The following is a 22,615-nucleotide window of genomic DNA, read 5'->3' as shown; positions in this document are numbered from 1 at the left end:
GACCAAGAGGAAGCTGTTCAAACAGAAAAAGGGGATACTGCATGGTTTAAAATCAGGAAAGGTGTGCGTCAGGGTTGTATCCTTTCACTGTGTGCTGAGCAAATAATCTGAGAAACTGGACTATATGAACAGGACTGGTGGAAGACTCATTAACAACCTGCAATATGCAGATGACACAACCTTGCTTGCTGAAAGAGAAAAGGACTTGAAGCACTCACTCATGAAGATCAACGATTACAGCCTTCACTATGGATTACACCTCAACATAAAGAAAACAAAAATCCTCAAAACTGGACCAATAAGCAACACCACAATAAATGGAGAAAAGACTGAAGTTGTCAAGGATTTCATTTTACTTGGATTCACAATCAACACCCACGGGAGCAGCAGTCAAGAAACCAAACAATGTATTTCGGCGGGCAAATACCTCTTCAAAATGTTGAAAAGCAAAGATGTCACCTTGAAGACTAAGGTGCGCCTGACCCAAGCCATGCTATTTTCCAACCACCTCACATGCATGTGAAAGCTGGATAATGAATAAGAAGGACTGAAGAAGAACTGATGCCTCTAAACTATGGTGCTGACAAAGAATATTGAATATTCTTTGCCAGCACCATAGTTTGGAAGAACAATCAAGTCTCTCTTGGAAAAAATACAGCCAGAGTGCTCCTTGGATGCAAGGACGGCAAGACTTCATCTCACGTACTTTGGGCGTGTTATCAGGAGGGACCAGTCCCTGGAGAAGAACACCAAGCTTAGTAAGATAAAGAGTCAGTGAAAAAGAGGAAGACCCTTGACAAGATGGACTGACACAGTGGCTGCAACAATGGGCTCAAACATAGCAATGACCGTGAGGATGGAGCTGGACCAGCCAGTGTTTCATTCTGTTGTACCTAGATGATAGGATCACTATGAGTCAGAACTGACTTGATGGTACCTAACAACAACAACAACAAATAAATGGAAGGACATTCTGCATTCATGGATTGAAAAACTTAATATTGTTAAGGTATCAATACTACCGAAAGCAATCTATAAATTCAATGTAATCCCTATCAAAATTCTAACAACTTTCTTTACAGAAATGGAAAAGCTAATCCTCAAATTTATATGGAACTGCAAGGGGCCTCAAATGGCTAAAGCAATCTTGAAAAAGGATTAAAAAATAAGATTCACACTTCTGATCTCAAAACATACTATAAAGCTACAGTAATCAAGACAGTCTGATACTGGTACAAGGATAGACATACAGACCAATGGAATAGAAATGAGAGTCCAGAAATAAACCCATACATCTATGGTGAAATGGTTTTCAACAAGGGTGCTAAGACCGTCCAATGTGGAAAGAATAATTTCTTCAATAAATGGTGCTGGAACAACTGGATTTCCACAAAGGAAAGAATCAACCTGGGCCCATACCTTATACCATACAGGAAAACTAATTCAAAATGGACCAAAGACCTAAAGATAAAAAATTAAAACCACCAAAAATCTTAGCAGAAAACACAGGGGCAATGCTTCAGGACCTAGTTTTTAACAATGAGTTTTTAGATATGACACCAAAAGCACAGCAAAAAAGACAAATAAAGGGGACTTCAACAAAATTAAAAATTTGTGTTCATCAAAGGACTTTATCAACAAAGTAAGGAGACAGCCTACATACTGGGAAAAGAATTTTGGGAAGCTTATATCTGAGTGGTGCAGTGGTTAAGCATTCAGCTGCTAACCAAAAGGTAGACAGTTCAAATCCACCAGGCACTCCCTGGAACCCTATGGGGCAGTTCTACTCTGTCCTATAGGGTCGCTATGAATCAGAATTGACTTCATGGCAACAGGTTTTGTTTTTGTTTTTTTTGGATATCTGAGAAGTGTTTAATATCTAGAATATATAAAGATGTCCTACAACTTAACAACAAAAAGACAAACAACCCAATCAAAAAACTGGCAAAGAATTTGACATTTCACCTAAGAAGAAATACAAATGGCCAACAAGCACATGAAAAGATGCTCAACATCACTAGGGAAATGCAAATAAATACCATGATTAAATATAACATCACCCTCACTAGAATGGCTATGATCAAAAAAATAAAAACAAAAGTGTTGACGAGGTTATGGAGAAATTGGAACTCTCATCCATTGCTGGTGGGATTGTGAAATGGGGCAGCCACTGTGTAAAACAGTTTGGGAGTTCCTCAAAAAGCTAAACATAGAATTAACATATGATCTAATAATTCCACTCCGACATATATACCCACAAGAACTAAAGCAGGAATGCAAACATATACTTGTACGTCAATGTTCAATGCAGCACTATTAACCATAGCCAAAAGGTAGAAACAACCCAAATGTCCACCAACAGATAAATGGATAACCAAAATGTGGTATACCCAACGATGAAGTATTTGCCATAAGGAGAAATGAAGTCCTGATACATGCTACAACATGAAGCTTGAAGACATGCTTGCAGTGCAGTACATTACTTAATGTGACACTTTTAGCCAAAGTCTTTGTAACTCCCACCAAATGACTGGGTGGGATTATGTGAATGACATGCTTGTGGCCCACCAAGAGGAATGGATAACTTGCTAATAATGTAAATAAGGTTCATGGCATAGTTGTGGGAATGAGACCATGCAAATAAAGTGTATGGAACCCTAACGAGGGACTAGTCAGTTTTGCCACCCTGCTCGGCTTAAAAGAGAGCCAATTCTAGAGCAGAGGGAGCCTGACTACCACCAAGAAGAAGAGACATGAGCTGAGCATGTCCTATGGGCCTAGGATCCCTCCGCTGAGATCCAGGAGACAGAGAGCTGTAACACTGAAGATGGCAAGTCAATGAGAAGTAGCGGCAAAAAAACAGTGGAAGTGGAACCAGGAAACCAGCAAGGGACAGTACGGTGGGCTTCCAGGCCCTTGGAGCAAGAAAGCTGAGTGTCTTTGGGCAGGAGGCTTGATGGCAGAGTAGGCTGCCTATGGGCACTTGGCGGAGCTAGGCTTGCCTATCCACAGAGCTAGACTGAGTGACAAGGCATACTGGCTGAGGGGGGTGCCTCCAAGCACTTTTTAGCAGAGCTAAAAGAGCTTTATAACACTTGCCTGAGCAAGTCCAAGGGGCCAGGGGGAGAGACCCATCTGCACCATGACTAAGAGGAGGCTGTCCTGATGGAAGAACTGTATCGTGAGCATTCCTAAACATTAACTGTAGCCTGTTACTTTTCTAATAAACCCTATAAGTGTGAGTATGGTCTGTGAGTTCTGTGTGGCCCTTGCGATGAATTATCAAATCCAGCAGAGGAGTAGAGCGAGCTGTGGAAGGCACTGTTGGTGTCAGAATTGGCAAAAAGGCTGGAGAGAGGAGGAATGTTTGACCTCTGCCTCACAGGAATCCGCCTTGGGCTGTCGATCTTGATTCTCCTTCCTCCTTGTGAAGTTAGAGGAGGTCAGATGTCCCCATCACATCATTTTTACAATGTTCACTGAAATAAGTCAGACACAAAAGGACAGATATTGTATGATCCCACTTAGGTGAAATGTCTAGAAAAGCAAACTCATAGAGACAGAAAGGACAGTACAGATTACCAGAGGCTCGGGGGTAAGAGACAGGAGCCCTGGTGATGCAGTGGTTAAGTGCTCAGCTGCTAACCCAAAGCATGGTGGTTCGAACCCACCAACTGCTCTGCAGGAGAAAGATGTGGCAGTCTGCTTCCATCAAGATTACAGCCTTGGACCCATAAAACAAAATGTGACTAAATGGGCACACCAGCCCAGGGGCAAGGACAAGAAGGCAGGAAGGGACAGGAAAGGTGGTAATGGGGAACCCAAGGTCAAGAAGGGGAGAGTGTCGACATGTTGTGGGGTTGGCAACCAATGTCACAAAACAACATGTGTATTCACTGTAAATTTTCATCTAAAATACAATTAAAAAAAAAAAGATTACGACCTTGGAAACTCTGTGAGGCAGTTCTATTCTGTCCTATAAGGTCTCTATGAGTTGGAATGGGGTGCAGCTTGAGAGGAAATGGGGAGTCATTAGTTAATGGGGACAGGGTTTCTGTTTGCGGGTATGAAGTAGTTTTGCAACTACATAACGATGATGGCTGCACAACACGGTGAAAGCACTTAATGCCACTGAACTGTCACTTACAGATGGGAAAAATGGCAAACTTTGTTATATGTTTTTATAATTAAAAGATGGTGACTTCTAGGTAGCATGGGGTGACAGGAAAGAAGACAAGGACGTTCTTTCCTATAGAGATTTGATACGTGAATACATAAATGCTTTCACATGTTCAAAACTAATGTAAAAGGGACAAAATAAGCTGCTAAAGCTGAAAATGAAGAAAAATAAATGAACTAGCTACATAAATTAATAGCAAAGCAGCAGAGCGCACAGAGCCACTTCAAGTGATTTAAGAGCAGGTCCTTACAGGAGTTCTGACGGCGGCAATGCTGTGCTGTCATTTTTTTTTTTTTTAATTTTTATATGCGCTTTAAGTGAAAGTTTACAAATCAAGTCAGTCTCTCATGCAAAAACTTACATACACCTTGCTATATACTCCTAGTTGCTCTTCCCCTAACGAGACAGCACGCTCCTTCTCTCCATCCTGTGTTTCCATGTCCATTCAACCTGCTTCTGTCCCCCTCAGCCTTCACATCTGCCCTCCAGACAGGAACTGCCCACATAGTCTCACGTGTCTACTTGATCCAAGAAGCTCACTCCTCACCAGTATCATTTTCTGTTTTATGCTCCAGTCCAATTCCTGTCTGAAGAGTTGGCTTTGGGAATGGTTCCTGTCTTGGGCTAACAGAATGTCTGGGGACCATGACCTCTGGGGTCCTTCTAGTCTCAGTCAGACCATTAAGTCTGGTTTTTTTACAAGAACTTGAGGTCTGCATCCCACTGCTCTCCTGCTCCTTCAGGGCTCCTCTGTTGTGTTTGCTGTCATGGCTGTCATCGGTTGTAGCTAGGCACTATCCAGTTCTTCTGGTCTCAGGTTGATGCAATCTCTGATTTATGTGACCCTTTCTGTCTCTTGGGCTCATAATTACCTTGTGTCTTTGGTGTTCTTCATTCTCCTTTGCTCCAGGTGAGCTGAAACCAATTGATGCATCTTAGATGGCCGCTTGCTGGCATTTAAGAGCCCAGATGCCACTCTCCAAAATGGGACGCAGAATGTTTTCTTAATAGATTTTATAATGCCAATTGACCTAGATGTCCCTGAAACCATGGTCCCCAAACCTCCGCCCCTGCTACGCTCACCTTAAAAGCCTTCGGTTTATTTGGGAAACTTCCTTGCTTTTGGTTTAGTCCAGTTGTGGTGACCTCTCTTGTGTGTTGTCTTTCCCTTCACCTAAATTAGTTCTTGTCTACTATCTAATTAATGAATCCTCTTCTCCCTCTCTCCCCCATCTCGTGACCATCAGAGAATATTTTCTCCTCTATTTAAAATATTTCTTCAGTTCTTTGTCCTTTTGCAACTGACTAATTTCATTCAGCATAATGCCTTCCAGGTTCCTCCATGTTATGAAATGTTTCACAGATTCATCACTGTTCTTTATTGATTCATAGTATTCCATTGAGTGAATATACCATAATTTATTTATCCATTCATCCCTTGATGGGCACCTTGGTTGCTTCCATCTTTTTGCTATTGTAAACAGTGCTGCAATGAACATGGGTGTGCACATATCTGTTTGTGTAAAGGCTCTTATTTCTCTAGGATACATTCCAAGGAGTGGGGTTGCTGGATTGTATAGTAGTTCTATTTCTAGCTTTTGAAGGAAGCGCCAAATTGATTTCCAAAGTGGTTGTGCCATTTTACATTCCCACCAGCAGTGTGTAAGTGTTCCAGTCTCTCCGCAACCTCTCCAACATTTATTATTTTGTGCTTTTTGGATTAATGACAGCCTTGTTGGAGTGAGACAGAATCTATGGCTAATGCAACACACATTATATTAGATTAGATTAATCCACAAGTATAGGAGTTGGGCCCCCACGTGTCTGTCAGTTTGTCATACTGCGGGGGCTTGTGTGTTGCTGTGATGCTGGAAGCTATGCCACCGGTGTTCAGATACCAGAAGGGTCACCCATGGAGGACAGGTTACAGCTGAGCTTCCAGACTAAGATAGGCTAGGAAGGACCGGGAACTCTACTTCTGAAAAGCATTAGCCAGTGAAAACCTTATGAATAGCAGCAGAACATTGTCTGATATAGTGCTGGAAGATGAGCCCCCCAGGTTGGAAGGCACTCAAAAGAGGACTAGGGAAGAGCTGCCTCCTCTACAGTAAACCTTAATGACGTGGATGGAGTAAAGCTTTCGGGACCTTCATTTGCTGATGTGGCACAACTCAAAATGAGAAGAAACAGCTGCAAACATCCATTAATAATCAGAACCTGGAATGTATGAAGTATGAATCTAGGAAAATTGGAAATCGTCAAAAATGAAATGGAATGCATAAACATCAATATCCAAGGCGTTAGTGAGCTGAAATGGACTGGTACTGGCCATTTTCAAACAGACAATCATATAGTCTACTATGCTGGGAATGACAACTCGAAGAGGAATGGTGTTGCATTCATCGTCAAAAAGAACATTTCAAGATCTATCCTGAAGCACAATGCTGTCTGTGATAGGATAATATCCATACGCCTACACGGAAGACCAGTTAATACAACTATTATTCAAATTTATGCACCAACCATTAGGGCCAAAGAAATAGAAGATTTTTATCAGCTGCTGCAGTCTGAAATTGATCAAACATGCCATCAAGATGCATTGATAATGACTGGCGATTGGAATGCGAAAGTTGGAAACAAAGAAGGATCAGTAGTTGGAAAATATGGCCTTGGCGATAGAAACAATGCCAGAGCTCGAACGATAGAATTTTGCAAGACCAACGACTTCTTCATTGCAAATACCTTCTTTCACCAACACAAACAGCGACTATACACAAGGACCTCACCAGATGGAACACACAGAAATCAAATTAACTACATCTGTGGAAAGAGACAATGGAAAAGCTCAATATCATCAGTCAGAACAAGGCCAGGGGCCAACTGTGAACAAACCATCAATTGCTCATATGCAAGTTCAAGCTGAAACCGAAGAAAATCAGAGCAAGTCCACGAGAGCCAAAATATGACCTTGAGTATATCCTACCTGAATTTAGAGACCATCTCAAGAATAGATTTGATGCATTGAACACTAGTGAACAAAGACCAGATGAATTGTGGAATGACATCAAGGACACCATCCATGAAGAAAGCAAGAGGTCTCTGAAAAGATGGGAAAGAAAGAAAAGACCAAGATGGATGTCAGAGGAGACTCTGAAACTTGCTCTTGAGTGCCGAGCAGCTAAAGCAAAAGGAAGAATTGATGAAATAAAAGCACTGAACAGAAGATTTCAAAGGGCCTCTCAAGAAGACAAAGTAAAGTATTATAATGACATGTGCAAAGGGCTGGAGATGGAAAACCAAAAGGGAAGAACACACTCGGCGTTTCTCAAGCTGAAAGAACTGAAGAAAAAATTCAAGCCTCGAGTTGCAACAGTGAAGGATTCCATGGGGAAAATATTAAATGATGCAGGAAGCATCAAAAGAAGATGGAAGGAATACACAGAGTCATTATACCAAAAAGAATTAGTAGATATTCAACCTTTTCAAGAGGTAGCATATGATCAGGAACCGATGGTACTGAAGGAAGAAATTCAAGCTGCTCTGAAGGCACTGGCGAAAAAAAAGGCTCCAGGAATTGATGAAATATCAATTGAGATGTTTCAACAAACAGATGCAGCGCTGGAGGTGCTCACTCGTCTATGCCAAGAAATATGGAAGACAGCTTCCTGGCCAACTGACTGGAAGAGACCCATATTTATGCCTATTCCCAAGAAAGGTGATCCAACCGAATGTCGAAATTATAGAACAATATCATTAACATCACATGCAAGCAAAATTTTGCTGAAGATCATTTAAAAAAACGGCTGCAGCAGTATATCGACAGGGAACTGCCAGAAATTCAGGCCGGCTTCAGAAGAGGCCGATTGCTGTTGTCAGATGGATCCTGCCTGAAAGCAGAGAATCCCAGAAGGATGTTTACCTGTGTTTTATTGACTATGCAAGGCATTCGACTGTGTGGATCATAACAAACTATGGATAACACTGCAAAGAATGGGAATTCCAGAACACTTAATTGTGCTCATGAGGAACCTTTACATAGATTAAGAGGCAGTTGTTTGGACAGAACAAGGGGATACTGATTGGTTTAAAGTCAGGAAAGGTGTGCGTCAGAGTTGTATTCTTTCACCATACCTATTTAATCTGTATGCTGAACAAATAATATGAGAAGCTGGACTATATGAAGAAGAACGGGACATCAGGATTGGAGGAAGACTCATTAACCACCTGCGTTATGCAGACGACACAACCCTGCTTGCTGAAAGTGAAGAGGACTTGAAGCACTTACTAATGAAGATCAAAGACCACAGCCTTCAGTATGGACTGCACCTCAACATAAAGAAAACAAAAATCCTCACAACTGAACCAATGAGCAACATCATGATCAACCGAGAAAAGATTGAAGTTGTCAAGGATTTCATTTTACTTGGATCCACAATCAACAGTCATGGAAGCAGCAGTCAAGAAATCAAAAGACTCATTGCATTGGGTAAATCTGCTGCAAAGGACCTCTTCAAAGTGTTGAAGAGCAAAGATGTCACCCCGAAGACTAAGGTGCACCTGACCCAAGCCATGGTATTTTCAATCACATCATATGTATGTGAAAGCTGGACAACAAAGAGTTAACGCCTTTCAATTGTGGTGTTGGTCAAGAATACTGAATATACCATGGACTGCCAAAAGAACGAACAAACCCGTCTTGGTAGAAGTGCTGCCAGAATGCTCCTTAGAGGCAAGGATGGCGAGACTGCGTCTTACATACTCTGGACATGTTGTCAGGAGGGATCAGTTCCTGGAGATGGACATCATGCTTGGCAGAGTACAGGGTCAGTGGAAAAGAGGAAGACCCTCAACAAGGTGGACTGACACAGTGGCTGCAACAATGAGCTCAACCATAACAACAATTGTAAGGATGGCGCAGGACCGGGCACTGTTTCGTTCTGTTGTGCATAGGGTCGCTATGAGTCGGAACTGACTCGATGGCACCTAACAACAACAACAACGGCTAATGATCGTGAGCATTTCCTCATGTATCTGTTAGCTACCTGAATGTCTTCTTTAGTGAGGTGCCTGTTCATATCCTTTGCCCATTTTTTAATTGGATTATGTCTTTTTGTTGTTGAGTTTTTGCAATAACATGTAAATTTGAGAGATCAGGTGCTGATCGGAAATGTCATAGCTAAAAACTTTTTCCCAGTCCGTAGGTACTCTTTTTACTCTTTTGGTGAGGCCTTTGGATGAGCGTAGGTGTTTGACTTTCAGGAGCTCCCAGTTATCTAGTTTCTCTACTGGTGTTTGTGTGTTGTAAGTAATGTTTTATATACTGTTTATACCATGTATTAGGGCTCCTCGTGTTGTCCCTATTTTTTCTTTCATGATCTTTATTGTTTTAGATTTTATATTTAGGTCTTTAATCCATTTTGAGTTGGTTTTTGTGCATGGTATAAGCTACGGGTCTTGTTTCATTTTTTTTTTTTTGCAGATGGGTATCCAGTTATGCTACCATTTGTTAAAGAGACTGTCTTTTCCCCCATTTAACAGACTTTGGGCCTTTGTCAACTATCAGCTGCTCATATGTGGATGGATTTATGTCTGGATTCTCAGTTCTGTTCCATTGGTGTATGTATCTGTTATTGTACCAGGCTGTTCTGACTACTGCTGTGGTATAAGAGGTTCTAAAATTCGGTAGTGTGAGGCCTCCCACGTTGTTCTCTTTTCAGTAATGGTTTACTTATCCAGGGCCTCTATCCCTTCCATATGAAGTTCGTGATTTGTTTCTCCATCTCATTAAAAAATGTCACTGGTATTTGGATTGGGATTGCACTGTATCTATAGATTGCTTTGAGCAGAATAGACATTTTTACAATGTTGAGTCTTCTTATCCATGAGCAAGGTATGTTTTTCCACTTCTGTAGGTCTCTTATGGTTTCCTGCAGTACTGTCTTGTAGTTTTCTTTGTATAGGTCTTTTACGTCTCCGGTTAGATTTACTCCTAAGTATTTTATCTTCTTGGGGGCTATTGTAAATGGTATTGATTTGGTGATTTCCTCTTCGATGCTCTCTTTGTTGGTGTAGAGGAATCCAACTGATTTATGTATGTTAATCTTGTATCCTGATACTCTGCTAAACTCTTCTATTAGTTTCAGTATTTTTCTTGAGGTTTTTCTGTGTATAGGATCATGTCATCTGCAAACAGAGATACTTTGACTTCTTCTTTGCCAATCTGGATGCCCTTTATCTCTTTATCTAGCCTAACTGCTCTGGCTAGGACTTCCAGCACAATGTTGAATAAGAGTGGTAATAAAGGGCATCCGTGTCTGGTTCCTGTTCTCAAGGGGAATGCTTTCAATCTCTCTCCATGTAGGATGATGCTGGCTGTTGGCTTTGTATAAGTGCCCTTTATAATGTTTAGGAATTTCCCTTCTATTCCCATTTTGCTGAGAGTTTTTATCATGAATGGGTGTTGGACTTTGTTAAATGCCTCTTCTGCATCAATGGATAAAATCATGTGATTTTTGTCTTTTGTTTTATTTATATGACGGATTACATTGTTTTTCTAATGTTGAATCATCCTGCATACCTGGTATGAATCCCACTTGGTCGCGGTGAATTTTTTTTTTTTTGATACGTTGTTCAATTCTATTGGCTAGAATTTTGTTGAGGATTTTTACGTCTAAGTTCATGAGGGATACTGGTCTGTAATTTTCTTTTTTTGTGGAGTCTCTACTTGATTTCAGTATCAGGGTTATGCTGGCTTCATAGAATTAGTTCGGGAGTATTCCATTCTTTCCTCTGCTCTGAAATACCTTTATTAGTAGTGGTATTAACTCTTCTCTGAACGTTTGGTAGAATTCTCCAGTGAAGCCGTCAGGGCCAGGGTTTTTCTTTGTTGGGATTTTAATTACTTTTTCAATCTCTTCTTTTGGTATGGGTTTATTTAGTTGTTCTGCCTCTGTTTGTGTTAGTTTAGGTAAATAGTGTGTTTTTAGAAAGTTGTCCATTTCCTCTAGGTTTTCAAATGTGTTAGAGTACAACTTTTCATAGTACCCTGTTATGATTCTTTTAATTTCAGTTGGGTCTGTTGTGATATTACCCATCTAATTTCTTATCTGGGTTATTTGCCGGTTTATCAATTTTGTTGATCTTTTCAAAGAACCAGCTTTTGGTCTTGTTAACTCTTTCAATAATTGTTAATTATTATTAAATTAAATTAAATTAAAAATTATTATTTTTCAATTATTATTTCATTTAATTCTGCTCTAATTTTTATTATTTGCTTTCTTCTGGTGCCTGAAGGTTTCTTTTGTTGCTCTCTTTCTGTTTGTTCAAATTGTAGGGATAATTCTTCGATTTTGGCCCTTTCTTCTTTTTGTATGGGTACAGTTATTGATATAAATTGACCTCTGAGCACTGCTTTCACTGTGTCCCAAAGGTTCTGATGGGAAGGGTTTTCACTCTCACTGGATTCTATCAATTTCTTTATTGCGTCTTTAATTTGTTCTATAATCCAATTGTTTTTGAGCAAAGTGTTGTTCAGTTTCCATGTGTTTGATTTCTTTTCCCTGATTTTTTTGTTACTGACTTCTAGTTTTATGGCTTTATGGTCAGAGAAGACGCTTTGTAGTATTTCGATGTTTTGGATTCTGTTAAGGCTTGCTTTATGGCCTAATATGTGGTCTATTCTAGAGACTGTTCCATATGCGTTGGAAAAGAAAGTATACTTGGAAGCTGTTGAGTGGAGCGTTCTGTGTATGTCTATGAAGCCAAGTTGGTTTGTGGTGTCATGTTTAAACCCTTGTATGTAACCTTGGGTATGAGAAGCCACACAGTTGACCACAGAGCTGCACTCCTGCAGACAGCGTGAGGGACACTGGTGAAACAAAAACAGCACCTGAAGGCGGCAGAGGGCAAGAGGCAGGTGCAGGAGGGGGTCATGCTGGGGAAGAGACCCCGCTACAAAGGTCCAGCTTTTCTGGCTTTGCCCTCCCAGCAGGCCCAGCCAGTGGCTAACACTCAGAGCCTACAGTCTTCAAGGCACCAGGAATCAGGATAGAGTGGAGGTGACCACAGCAGCTGGACATTGAGGGGAAAATGCCAGAAAGGAGAGGCCAGAGAGGGAACCCACATTCTACACCTGAACTCCGCCCAGATCTCCAGCTGAGCCTGCACATGCCCGGGAAGACCGCACTTCCCAGAGAGGCCAAAAGCACAGAGGCGGGACGGCACTACTCCCCACCGCAAGGGAGGTGGCTTGGAGTCTGAGTGCAGCCAAGTTAGCTGCTTGCTAAAAAAATAATAAAGCCTTTGCAAACAATCACAAGAGAACCTTCGAGCATTCAGTGTCAAGAATATATTCCCAAATTACTAGACATATGAGGAAACAGATAAAAGGGGCCCCTAACCAAGAGAAATGGTGCTCAATAGAGATGGGCCCCCAGACGGCACAGATGCTGGAATTAGAAAAGGGTCTTAAAGCAGCTGTTACAGCTATGTTCAAAGGATAATGTAAAAAATAAAATATACTTTTAACAACTGAACAGATAGGAAACCTCGGCATATAAATGCATGTATATATGCAGCCAGCCTCACTAAGGTTTTTTAAAGACAGAAAAAAACAAGAAGAAAAGCAGCAGAAAGAAGCAGAAGCATGAGAAAGAGAGGAGGAAAGGAACCTCCTAGAAGAGCTGTAACACTGGTAAAAGGCTGCAACACTGAGGACAGGGAGAGCACTGGACGTGACAGATGGCAGGGCTGAGAGGAGCCTATCCTGAGGGGGTTGAGAGGAGGCGAGACAGCTGTCCTGCATCGAAGAAGGAAGGGATGTGCTCTCCTCTTCAGGGGAGCCTTCTAGACTTTGCCTGCATCCGTTCTAATCCTGATCCTTAATAAACCACTTAACTGTATGTATGGTCTGTGAGTTCTGAGTGGCCATCGCATTGGATTCTCAAACCCAGCAGAGAAGTAAAGGGTGCCATAGGAGGGATGGGTAGTGTCAGAACTGGCAAAAAGGTTGGAGAGTGGAGGTATGTCTGACCTCCCCTCACAGAGATCAGTTTGGGGCTGATCATGATGACGCTACTATCACTACTACTCTAAGTCCTATTTTACAGAAGGGATTGTCCTTCACCTAAAAAAGGGCATCTACAAAAACTCACCCACCACCTGTCTGTCATACTGTGGTGGCTTGTGTCTCGGTGTGATGCTGGATGTGTGCCACTGATTCTTCAAACACTAGCAGGGTCACCATGGTGGGCAGGTTTCAGCAGAGCTTCCAGATTAAGACGGACTAGGAAGAAAGGCCTGGTGATCTATTTCCAAAAATCAGCCAGTGAAAATCCTATGGATCACAAAAGAACATTGCCCGATATAGCGCTGGAATATGACCCCCTACATTGGAAGGCATTCAAAACACACAGTGGCTACAACAACGGACTAAAGCCTAGCAAAGATCATGAATATGGTGCCCACCAAAAACCAAACCCACTGCCATCGAGTCGATTCTGACTCATAGCAACCCTATAGAACAGAGTAGAACTTCCCAATAGAGTTTCCAAGGAGCACCTGGCGGATCCGAACTGTTGACCTCTTGGTTAGCAGCCGTAGCACTTAACCATTACACCAGCAGGGTTTCCGAATAGGGTGCGGCACTGGGCAACTTTTCGTTATGTTGTACGCAGGGTCGCCATAAGGGGGTGCCAACTTGATGGTAGCTGACAACAGCGAAAACCCATAGCTGTCATCAGACATAAAGCTGAGAGACTGGCTGCTGTCCCCTAAAATCAGAAACAAATAGGGACATCCACTCTCACCGCTTCTAACCACCACTGCACAGGACGCCCTCAGCAGGGAAACAGACCAGAAAAAGCAGGGAAAGTCATACAGATTAGAAAGGGAAAACTGTCTTTATCCCAGCTAAAATGAAGAAGAAGCATTAAAGACCACGGGATGCAATGAACAAATTCCAGAATGTTGGAAACAAATGATTGTTTCTTCAACAAATAAACCAAAGGGAAACCCAACATATTACAAGAGACTTAAAGTACATACAAGTATACGCAACGTGCAGACTTTAGACACTGGCTCTATTTAAAATAATTTACAAGGCAAACAGAGAAATCGAAACACTGGGGGATCTGTGTTGCATTTAAAGAATTACTGCTTTATTTCTAAGTGTGATGATGACGTTGTGGCTATGCTCTTAGGAGACACATACCAAATATTTACAAATAAAGTATGTGATTGGAGATGTGCCGCAAAGTAACAGTGGTGGCAGGGAGAAACTAAAAGTAGAAATCAAAGCTGGACTTAGTTGAGAACTGTGAAAGTAGTTGGGGCTTTATCAAAACCTCCTCCCCACTTCTATATAGGTTTGAAATTGTTCACAACACAAAAGCTTAAAGAGCAAAAGAAAAACCAAAAGCAAGCACTAAAACTGAGCGTAAAGAGAAACCAGTGGCCCAGACTGCACAGCAAATGGGTAACAAGCACAGAGAAGAGGATCCTGTGGTCAGGTGCAACCTCACTGCATTGACAGTCAGCTTAGCGGGGCACATGCCAGAGGCAAACAAGGAAAACCTCAAGCCTCACCCAGTCATTTCACTGATGATACTGATATTGGCATTATCATTTTGACTCTATCTTATGGGAACGACAGGACAAAGTCTGTAAGTATATCTGTTATTAATGGACCCAGCTTTTTAGTGTTACGGGAAAAAAAGACCAAGAGAAAATAAAAGAAAAAATGCTGCAATGTGAAATTTTAATTGAAAATTACAACAGATGTATTTCATACATTCTTCCAGTATGCATGCATACGTATGTGTATGCATGTGGGTGTGTATGCATGTGTGTGTGAGTGAAGGTTTACTTTTTATTTAGAAATACTTATAGACTCACATGTTGCAAACAAATGCAGAAAGGTCCCATGTACCCTTCACCCAGCTTCCCTCAATGCTTATATTGCATAACTTTAGCGTTCCCCCAATGCTTATCCTGCATAACTTTAGCATGTGGCAGACTGACCTTGGCACAGTACAATGAACAGGCCACACTTGGACTTCACCAGTTTTCATATGTGCTCGGCAATATGAAAAACACTACACTGTACAGAGTAACTCTTAAAAACATGCACTGAGTTCTAACGCACGCCCAACACGGATGAACCTTGGAAACATCATGCCGAGCAAAACAAGTCAGCGGCAAAAGGACAAATAAATGTATGAATCCACATATATGAAATAAGCTAATATGCAGAAACCAGAGGCTATTAGTGGTAACCAGGGGTGGGAAAGAGGGGGAGTAATTGTTAATGGTGGTAGAATGATATGGAAAAAGAATGGTTGCACAACTTGAAGAATGTAATTAATGTCAGTAAGTTACACATGCAGAAACTGTTGAAATGGCTATGTGTATCTTCACCACACTTAAAAAAAAAAAAGTGCTGAGCGAAAGAAGCAGACACAAGCATATGTGTTATGTGGCTCCGTTTATCTGAAGTCCACACATGACAAAACTTATCAGCAGTGACAGGAATCAGAAAGCGATGGGGGGGTGGGTCATCAGGCAGGGGCACAGGGAACTTTCTAGGTGATGGGACTGTTCTCGACCTTGTTCTGGGTGGTGATTACACAGATGTGCTCAACTATCAAAGCTCATCAAAGTGAACCCCTCAGACCTTTTATTTTACTGTACCGTCAACTATACTTCAATAAAAAGATCTGCTTAAATCTGAGCCTAGAGTCATGTCCAAAAAGAGAGGGAGAAGGTAAACAAGGATGCCCTTTTTTATCACAGATCTCTTATTAATATATGCAAAAGGAAGACGAGAAAGAGAAACCCAGTGTTTTCTACCCCCGTCGATCACAGTATGAGAGTCCTGATCCACCAGAGAGGCTGCTGGGGCCAGAGCTTTGACTCCCAGGCACCATATTAACTGCAGAGAAAAAAACCTACTTTCAAGTGGCTAGACCCCCAGTCAGCATCAACCACATGACGAGGCATAGCTTGTTGGGCTGCTTGGCATTCAGTGCCTTCTGACGTGATATAAAAAAGGTCCCGAGGAGGCACAGTTTACACTGGACTACTAACGTGAAGTTTGGCGGTTCGGACCCCCCCCCCCCACAGTACCACAGAAGAAAGGCCCGGTGACCTGTTACCATAAAGATTATAGCCAAGGAAATCCTGTGGAGCATAGCTCTACTCTGTAACACATGAGGTCGCCATGAGACAGAACTGACTTGATGGCAAGGGGTCTGGTTTTGATTTCGAGGTGATGTGATTCACTGTCCACGCCTCCCCTTTATGACACAGTCTTACCCAAACTATGACTGGCACTAAGCATGCTTTCAGGCCTACTTTCCCATTTATGGGAAATAGCAGGGAAAGTGGAACAACCTAAATGACATTGTGAAGACACAGACAAATCCAGAATGCCAGACATTCTATAAGACAATGGGCCTGGATGCCTTAAAAGTCAATGTCATGAACTGAAAAAAAAAAAGAGGAGGAAACGGAGGGGGGAAGGGGTTTATTCAGATTAAAAGACTAAATAGACACAATTAGCCAAATGCCCATGTGATCCTCGATCCTGGTTTGAGGGTAGGTGGGGAGAGCTATAAAAGGCATTCTAGACACAATTGTGGAAATCTAGACATGGACTAATTACCCCATAGATTTTGTGTTAATTTTTGGGGGGTGGGAGATGCATACTGGGGTAAAGTGTTACTGTGGCTGCAATCTGCTTTCAAATGGTTCAGCGAAATAAAAATGTACATTTTCCAAAATAAAAATGTAAACAGAGAAAGATAAAGCAGCCACGGCAGAGTAGTGCTGTACTGAAGTCCAGGGTAGGATGGCGTTCAGCCTCCTAGGCTTTCAAATGTTCTATTTGATACTTTTTCAAATAACAATTTGAATAGAATCATTTAGAGTCGAAGTCCACATGCTGTTGTGTTGTTAGTTGCCATCGAGTTGATTCTGACTCACGGTGATCCATGTGTGCAGAGCAGAATTGGTTTCCAAAGCATAGGGTTTCCAAAGCTGTGACCTTTCGGAAGCAGATCACCAGGCCCATCTTCCAAGGTGCCTTGGATAGGTTCCAACTGCCAATCTTTTGGCTAGCAGTCCAAGTTTAACCACCTGTGCCACCCAGGGACTTCTAACGTCTGTTTAAGGGCCTACAAACAAAACCCTGCATTACCTGGCCCCTTTATCTCTGACCTCACCTCCTGCTGCCATCACCCCCAACCCCCAATCTCCTCTGCCCTGGTATTCTTATTCATTTGGATGCTCCCTTCCCTGCACCTTCTCCCTCAGTTCTTTGCTCAAATGTCACCTTTTCATAAGACCTTTACTGGCCACCCTATTTAAAACGGCAAGCCCCAGAACAACACTCTCATACACACTCCTTTCCCCTTTCTCTGTTTTACATATCTACATGGCTTTTATCACCATAAGCAGTCTATGTACTTTATCCACCTCATTATTTATAGTTTGCCCCCTCTTAGACTGTGAGCTCCAGAGGACAAGCATTCATTTCTGCATCACCAGCACGGGCCCTAACATAGTGGAATTCAATAAATAATTCTTACATTTAACACTCATTCAACGTTTAAAATGCACATATTCTGTGACCCAGCAATTCCACTTCTGAGATTCGGCCTTAAGGAACCACTCACACAAGTGTACAAATGATGTTCTCTGAAGCCTTGCTTCTAATGGTCCAGAAATATAAGCAACCTCAATGCTTGACATCGGAAGAATGCAGACCATCCCAGGAATACTAGCAGAAACTGGAAAAAATGAAGACCTATATCCACTACATATAGCTGGACTATATGAAGAAGAAAAGGGCATCAGGATTGAAGGAAGACTCATTAACAACCTGCGTTATGCAGATGACACAACCTTGCTTGCTGAAAGTGAAGAGGACTTGAAGCACTTACTGATGAAGATCAAAGACCAAAGCCTGCAGTATGGATTATACCTCAACATAAAGAAACAAAAATCCTCACAACTTGACCGATAACCAACATCATGATAAAGAGAGAAAAGACTGAGGTTGTTAAGGATTTCATTTTACTTGGATCCATAATCAACACCCATGGAAGCAGCAATCAAGAAATCAAAAGGCACAACTCTACCACAAAGGATTAGGAAAGACACTATATAAGGAAATAACCATAGTAAATATTTATGCACCCAATGACAGGGCTCCAAAATACATAAAACAAACTCTAACAGCATTGAAAAGAGAGAAAGACAGCTCCACAATAACAGTAGGAGACTCCAACACACCACTTTTGGTGAAGGACAGAACATCCAGAAAGCAGCTCAATGAAGACACAGAAGATCTAAATGCCACAATCAGCCAACTTGACCTCACAGACATATACAGAACACTTCACCCAACAGCAGCCAAGTATACTTTCTTTTCCAACACACATGGAACATTCCCCAGAACAGACCACATATTAGATCATAAAGCAAGCCTTAACAGAATCCAAAACATCGAAATATTACAAAGCAACTTTTCTGACCATAAAGCCATAACAATAACAGAAAAAGCAAGGGAAAAAAATCAAATACATGGAAACTGTACAACACCTTGCTCAAAAACTACTGGGTTAAAGAAGTTAAGGACAGGATAAAGAAATTCATAGAATCAAATGAGAATGAAAACATTTCCTACCAGAATCTCTGGGACACAGCAAAAGCAGTGCTCAGAAGTCAATTTACAGCAATAAATGCACACATCCAAAGAGAAGAAAGGGCCAGAATCAAAGAATTATCCCTACAACTCAAACAAACAGACAGCAGCAAAAAGAAGCTTTGGACACCAGAAGAAAGCAAATAATAAAAATTAGAGCAGAATTAAAGGAAATGGAGAACAGAAAAATAATTGAACGTTAACAAGACCAAAAGCTGGTTCTTTGAAAAGATCAACAAAATCAATAAACCACTGGCCAAACTAACAAAAGAAAAACAGGAGAGGAAGCAAATTGCCAGAATAAGAAACAAGACGGGTGGTATCACAAGAGACCCAACTGTAATTAAAAGAATCATAACAGAATACTATGAAAAATTGTACTCCAACAAATTTGAAAACCTAGAGGAAATGGACAAATTTCTAGAAACACACTACCTACCTAAACTAACACAAACAGAGACAGAACTAAATAAACTTGTAACAAAATAAGAGATTGAAAAGGTAATTTAAAAAACTCCCAACAAAAAAAAACCCTGGCCCGGATGGCTTCACTGGAGAATTCTACCCAACTTTCAGAGAAGAGTTAACACCACTACCGCTAAAGATGTCTCAGCGCACAGAAAAAGACGGAATACTCCCAAACTCATTCTATGAACCCAGCATAACCCTGAACCAAAACCAGGTAAAGACACCACAAAAAAGGAAAATTACAGACAAATATCCCTCATGAACTCAGACGCAAAAATCCTCAGCAAAATTCTAGCCAATAGAATTCAACAACATATCAAAAAAATAATTCACCATGACCAAGTGGGATTCATATCAGGTATGCGAGGATGCTTTAACACTACAAAAACAATGTAATCCATCACATAAATAAAACAAAAAACAAGAACCACATGATCTTATCAATTGATGTAGAAAAGGCATTTGACAAAAACCAACACAGCAAAATAGAAGGAAAATTCCTCAACATAATAAAGTGCATTTATACAAAGCCAACATCATCCTGAATGAATAGAGTCTGAAAGCATTCCCCTTGAGAATAGGAACCAGACAAGGATGCCCTTTATCACCATTCTTATTCAACATTGTGCTGGAGGTCCTAGCCGGAGCAATTAGGCTCGATAAAGAAATAAAGGGCATCCAAATTGGTAAGGAAGAAATAAAAGTATCTCTGTTTGCAGATGATATGATTTTATACACAGAAAACCCTAAATAATCCACAAGAAAACCACTGGAACTAATAGAAGAGTTCAGCACGGTTTCAGGATATAAGATAAACACACAAAAAAATCAGTTGGGTTCGTCTACACCAACAAAGAGAATGGTCAAAGAGGAAATCACCAAATCAGTGCCATTTACAATAGGCCCTAAAAAGATAAAATACTTAGGAATAAATCTTACCAGAGATGTAAAAGACATATACAAAGAAAACTACAAGACACTACTGCAGGAATCCAACAGACCTACGTAAATGGAAAAACATACTTGCTCATGGATAGGAAAACTCAACATTGTGAAAATGTCTATTCTACCCAAAGCCATCTATAAATATAATGCAATCCCTATCCAAATTCCAATGGCATCTTTTAATGAGACGGAGAAACAAATTACCAATTTCATAAGGAAAGGGAAGAGGCCCCGGACAAATTAAGCATTACTGAAAAAGAAGAGCAAAGTGGGGGGCCTCACACTACCTGATTTTAGAACCTATTATACCGCCACAGTAGTCAAAACAGCCTGGTACTGGAACAGAACTGAGAATCCAGACATAAATTCATCCACCTATGAGCAGCTGATATCTGACAAAGGCCCAAAGTCCATTAAATGAGGAAAAGACAGTCTCTTTAACAAATGGTGCTGGCATAACTGGATATCCATCTGCAAAAAATGAAACAAGACCCATACCTCACACCATGCACAAAAACTAACTCAAAATGGATCAAAGACCTAAATATAAAATCTAATATGATAAAGATCAGGGAAAAAAAAACAGGGATAACGCTAGGAATCCTAATACATGACATGAACAGTATACAAAACATTACTAGCAATGCCCAAACACCAGAAGAGAAACTAGATAACAGGGAGCTCCTAAAAAATCAAACACTTATGCTCATCCAAAGACTTTACCAAAAGAGTAAAAAGACAACCTACAGACTGGGAAAAAAAATTTTAGCTATGACAAATCTGATCAGCCTCTAATCTCTAAAATCTACAAGATACTGCAAAACCTCAACAAAAAGACAAATAACCCAATTAAAAAATGTGCAAAGGATATGAACAAGCACTTCACCAAAGAAGACATTCAGGTGCCTAACAGATACATGAGAAAATGCTCACAATCACTGAATACTGAACATATCATGGACTGCCAAAAGAATGAACAAATCTGTCTTGGAAGAAGTACAACCAGAATGCTCCTTAGAAGCAAGGATGGTGAAACTGCGTCTCACATACTTTGGACATGTTATCAGGAAGGATCAGTCCCTGGAGAAGTACATCAAACCAAAAAAAACCAAACCCAGTACCATCGAGTCAATTCCGACTCCTAGCGGCCCTATAGCCACTTAGTAAAGTAGAAGGTCAGCAAAAAAGAAGAAGACCCTCAACGAGATGGACTGACACAGTGGCTGCAGGAATGGACTTAAGCACACCAACAATTGTGAGGATGGCCCAGGACTGGGCAGTGCTTCAGGGGTCGCTATGAGTCAGAACCAACTCGAGGGCACCTAACAACAACATCCACTACCCTGAAGAGTTCCAAAGGATACCAAACTTGTGTAGCATTATTGTTTCAAAAAAAAAAAACAAAGATCACAAAAACCGCTGTACATTTTCCACTTGTACCCAATGCACGGAGAAACACACAATACATCTGGAAGGGCAGACACCAAACTGCTAACAGTGATTACCTCCGGAAAAGCAAATAAAAGACTAAGTCCAGGGTAATTATTTTAACTTGGTACAATACCTTCTGGTACGATACCCACAATTAAAAACTACTTTTAAAGCGCTGCCAAAGGAACGCATACACTAACAGGCGGCCTTCACTCTCAGCGTCCCTCCACCACGGTTGCCCTTATCTCCCTTCTCCATCGTTATGTCTTTTGTTCCCCAGCTAGAGGGCTTTCCCCTGGCCCCTCCAGCAGGCTCCTAGGCGGTCACATCACAGCGCTGACCTGGTCCACCTGGTCAGGTGTCCAGGCCAGCTCCCTGCTCCGTTCGGATACCCCGCCCGGCCGGGATCCTGCACTCACCAGACACAGGCGAGGGATCCCTCTTGGGCTGGAGGCGACTGGTCTGGGGCAGGAAGGGGTTGTTCACCCTACAGAAAGCGAGAGGGTCAGTTATGAGCGGGGCGCTGGGCTGCCCCTCACCCTGTGCCGTGCCGCCCTCAAGTCCGCTCACCCGAACGTGTTGGGCTCTTCCACCACCTTCATCTTGACGGCATCCGCAGTCCCCGACCCTAGGAGAAGCGAGGAGGTGAGGAATGGGCGGGGAAGCCCAGGTGTGGGGAACGAGGAAAAGGCGGAACGCAGGGGACGGGGCGTTGGGGCGCAGAAGGGGACATGAAAGGCCTGGGCAGCGAGAAGCGCGGTGGCCGGCCACTAACCGCGTTCCGCGAGCCCGAGGAACAGCAAGAAGCACGACAGCTCCACCGCCATCACTCGGCAGCCAATCCGGGTTAGGTGAACGCGGGCCTTAGCGTCACCTGAGCGCCGGAA

General features: G+C 41.8%; 1 protein-coding gene across 2 annotated transcripts in view; it reads right to left on the bottom strand.

Moving 5' to 3' along the window:
- The window catches only part of GNPTG (N-acetylglucosamine-1-phosphate transferase subunit gamma), a 31,743-nt gene extending 9,137 nt beyond the window's left edge, over nt 1-22,606 (bottom strand). For both annotated transcript variants that reach the window (XM_049902903.1, XM_049902904.1), the window contains exons 1-3: nt 22,504-22,606; nt 22,299-22,356; nt 22,148-22,215 (exon numbers count right to left, since the gene is read on the bottom strand). In XM_049902903.1, the coding sequence (XP_049758860.1) occupies nt 22,148-22,215; nt 22,299-22,356; nt 22,504-22,555 (178 nt within the window). In that variant the 5' untranslated portion in view covers nt 22,556-22,606. The remainder of the gene's footprint in view (nt 1-22,147; nt 22,216-22,298; nt 22,357-22,503) is intronic.
- Between the last annotated feature and the right edge of the window lie 9 nt (nt 22,607-22,615).

Source organism: Elephas maximus, chromosome 12 (assembly GCF_024166365.1).
Source record: "Elephas maximus indicus isolate mEleMax1 chromosome 12, mEleMax1 primary haplotype, whole genome shotgun sequence".
Lineage (NCBI taxonomy): Eukaryota > Metazoa > Chordata > Mammalia > Proboscidea > Elephantidae > Elephas > Elephas maximus.
Note: the sequence above shows the minus strand (reverse complement) of the source record. Positions and strands in the feature narration are given on the sequence as shown.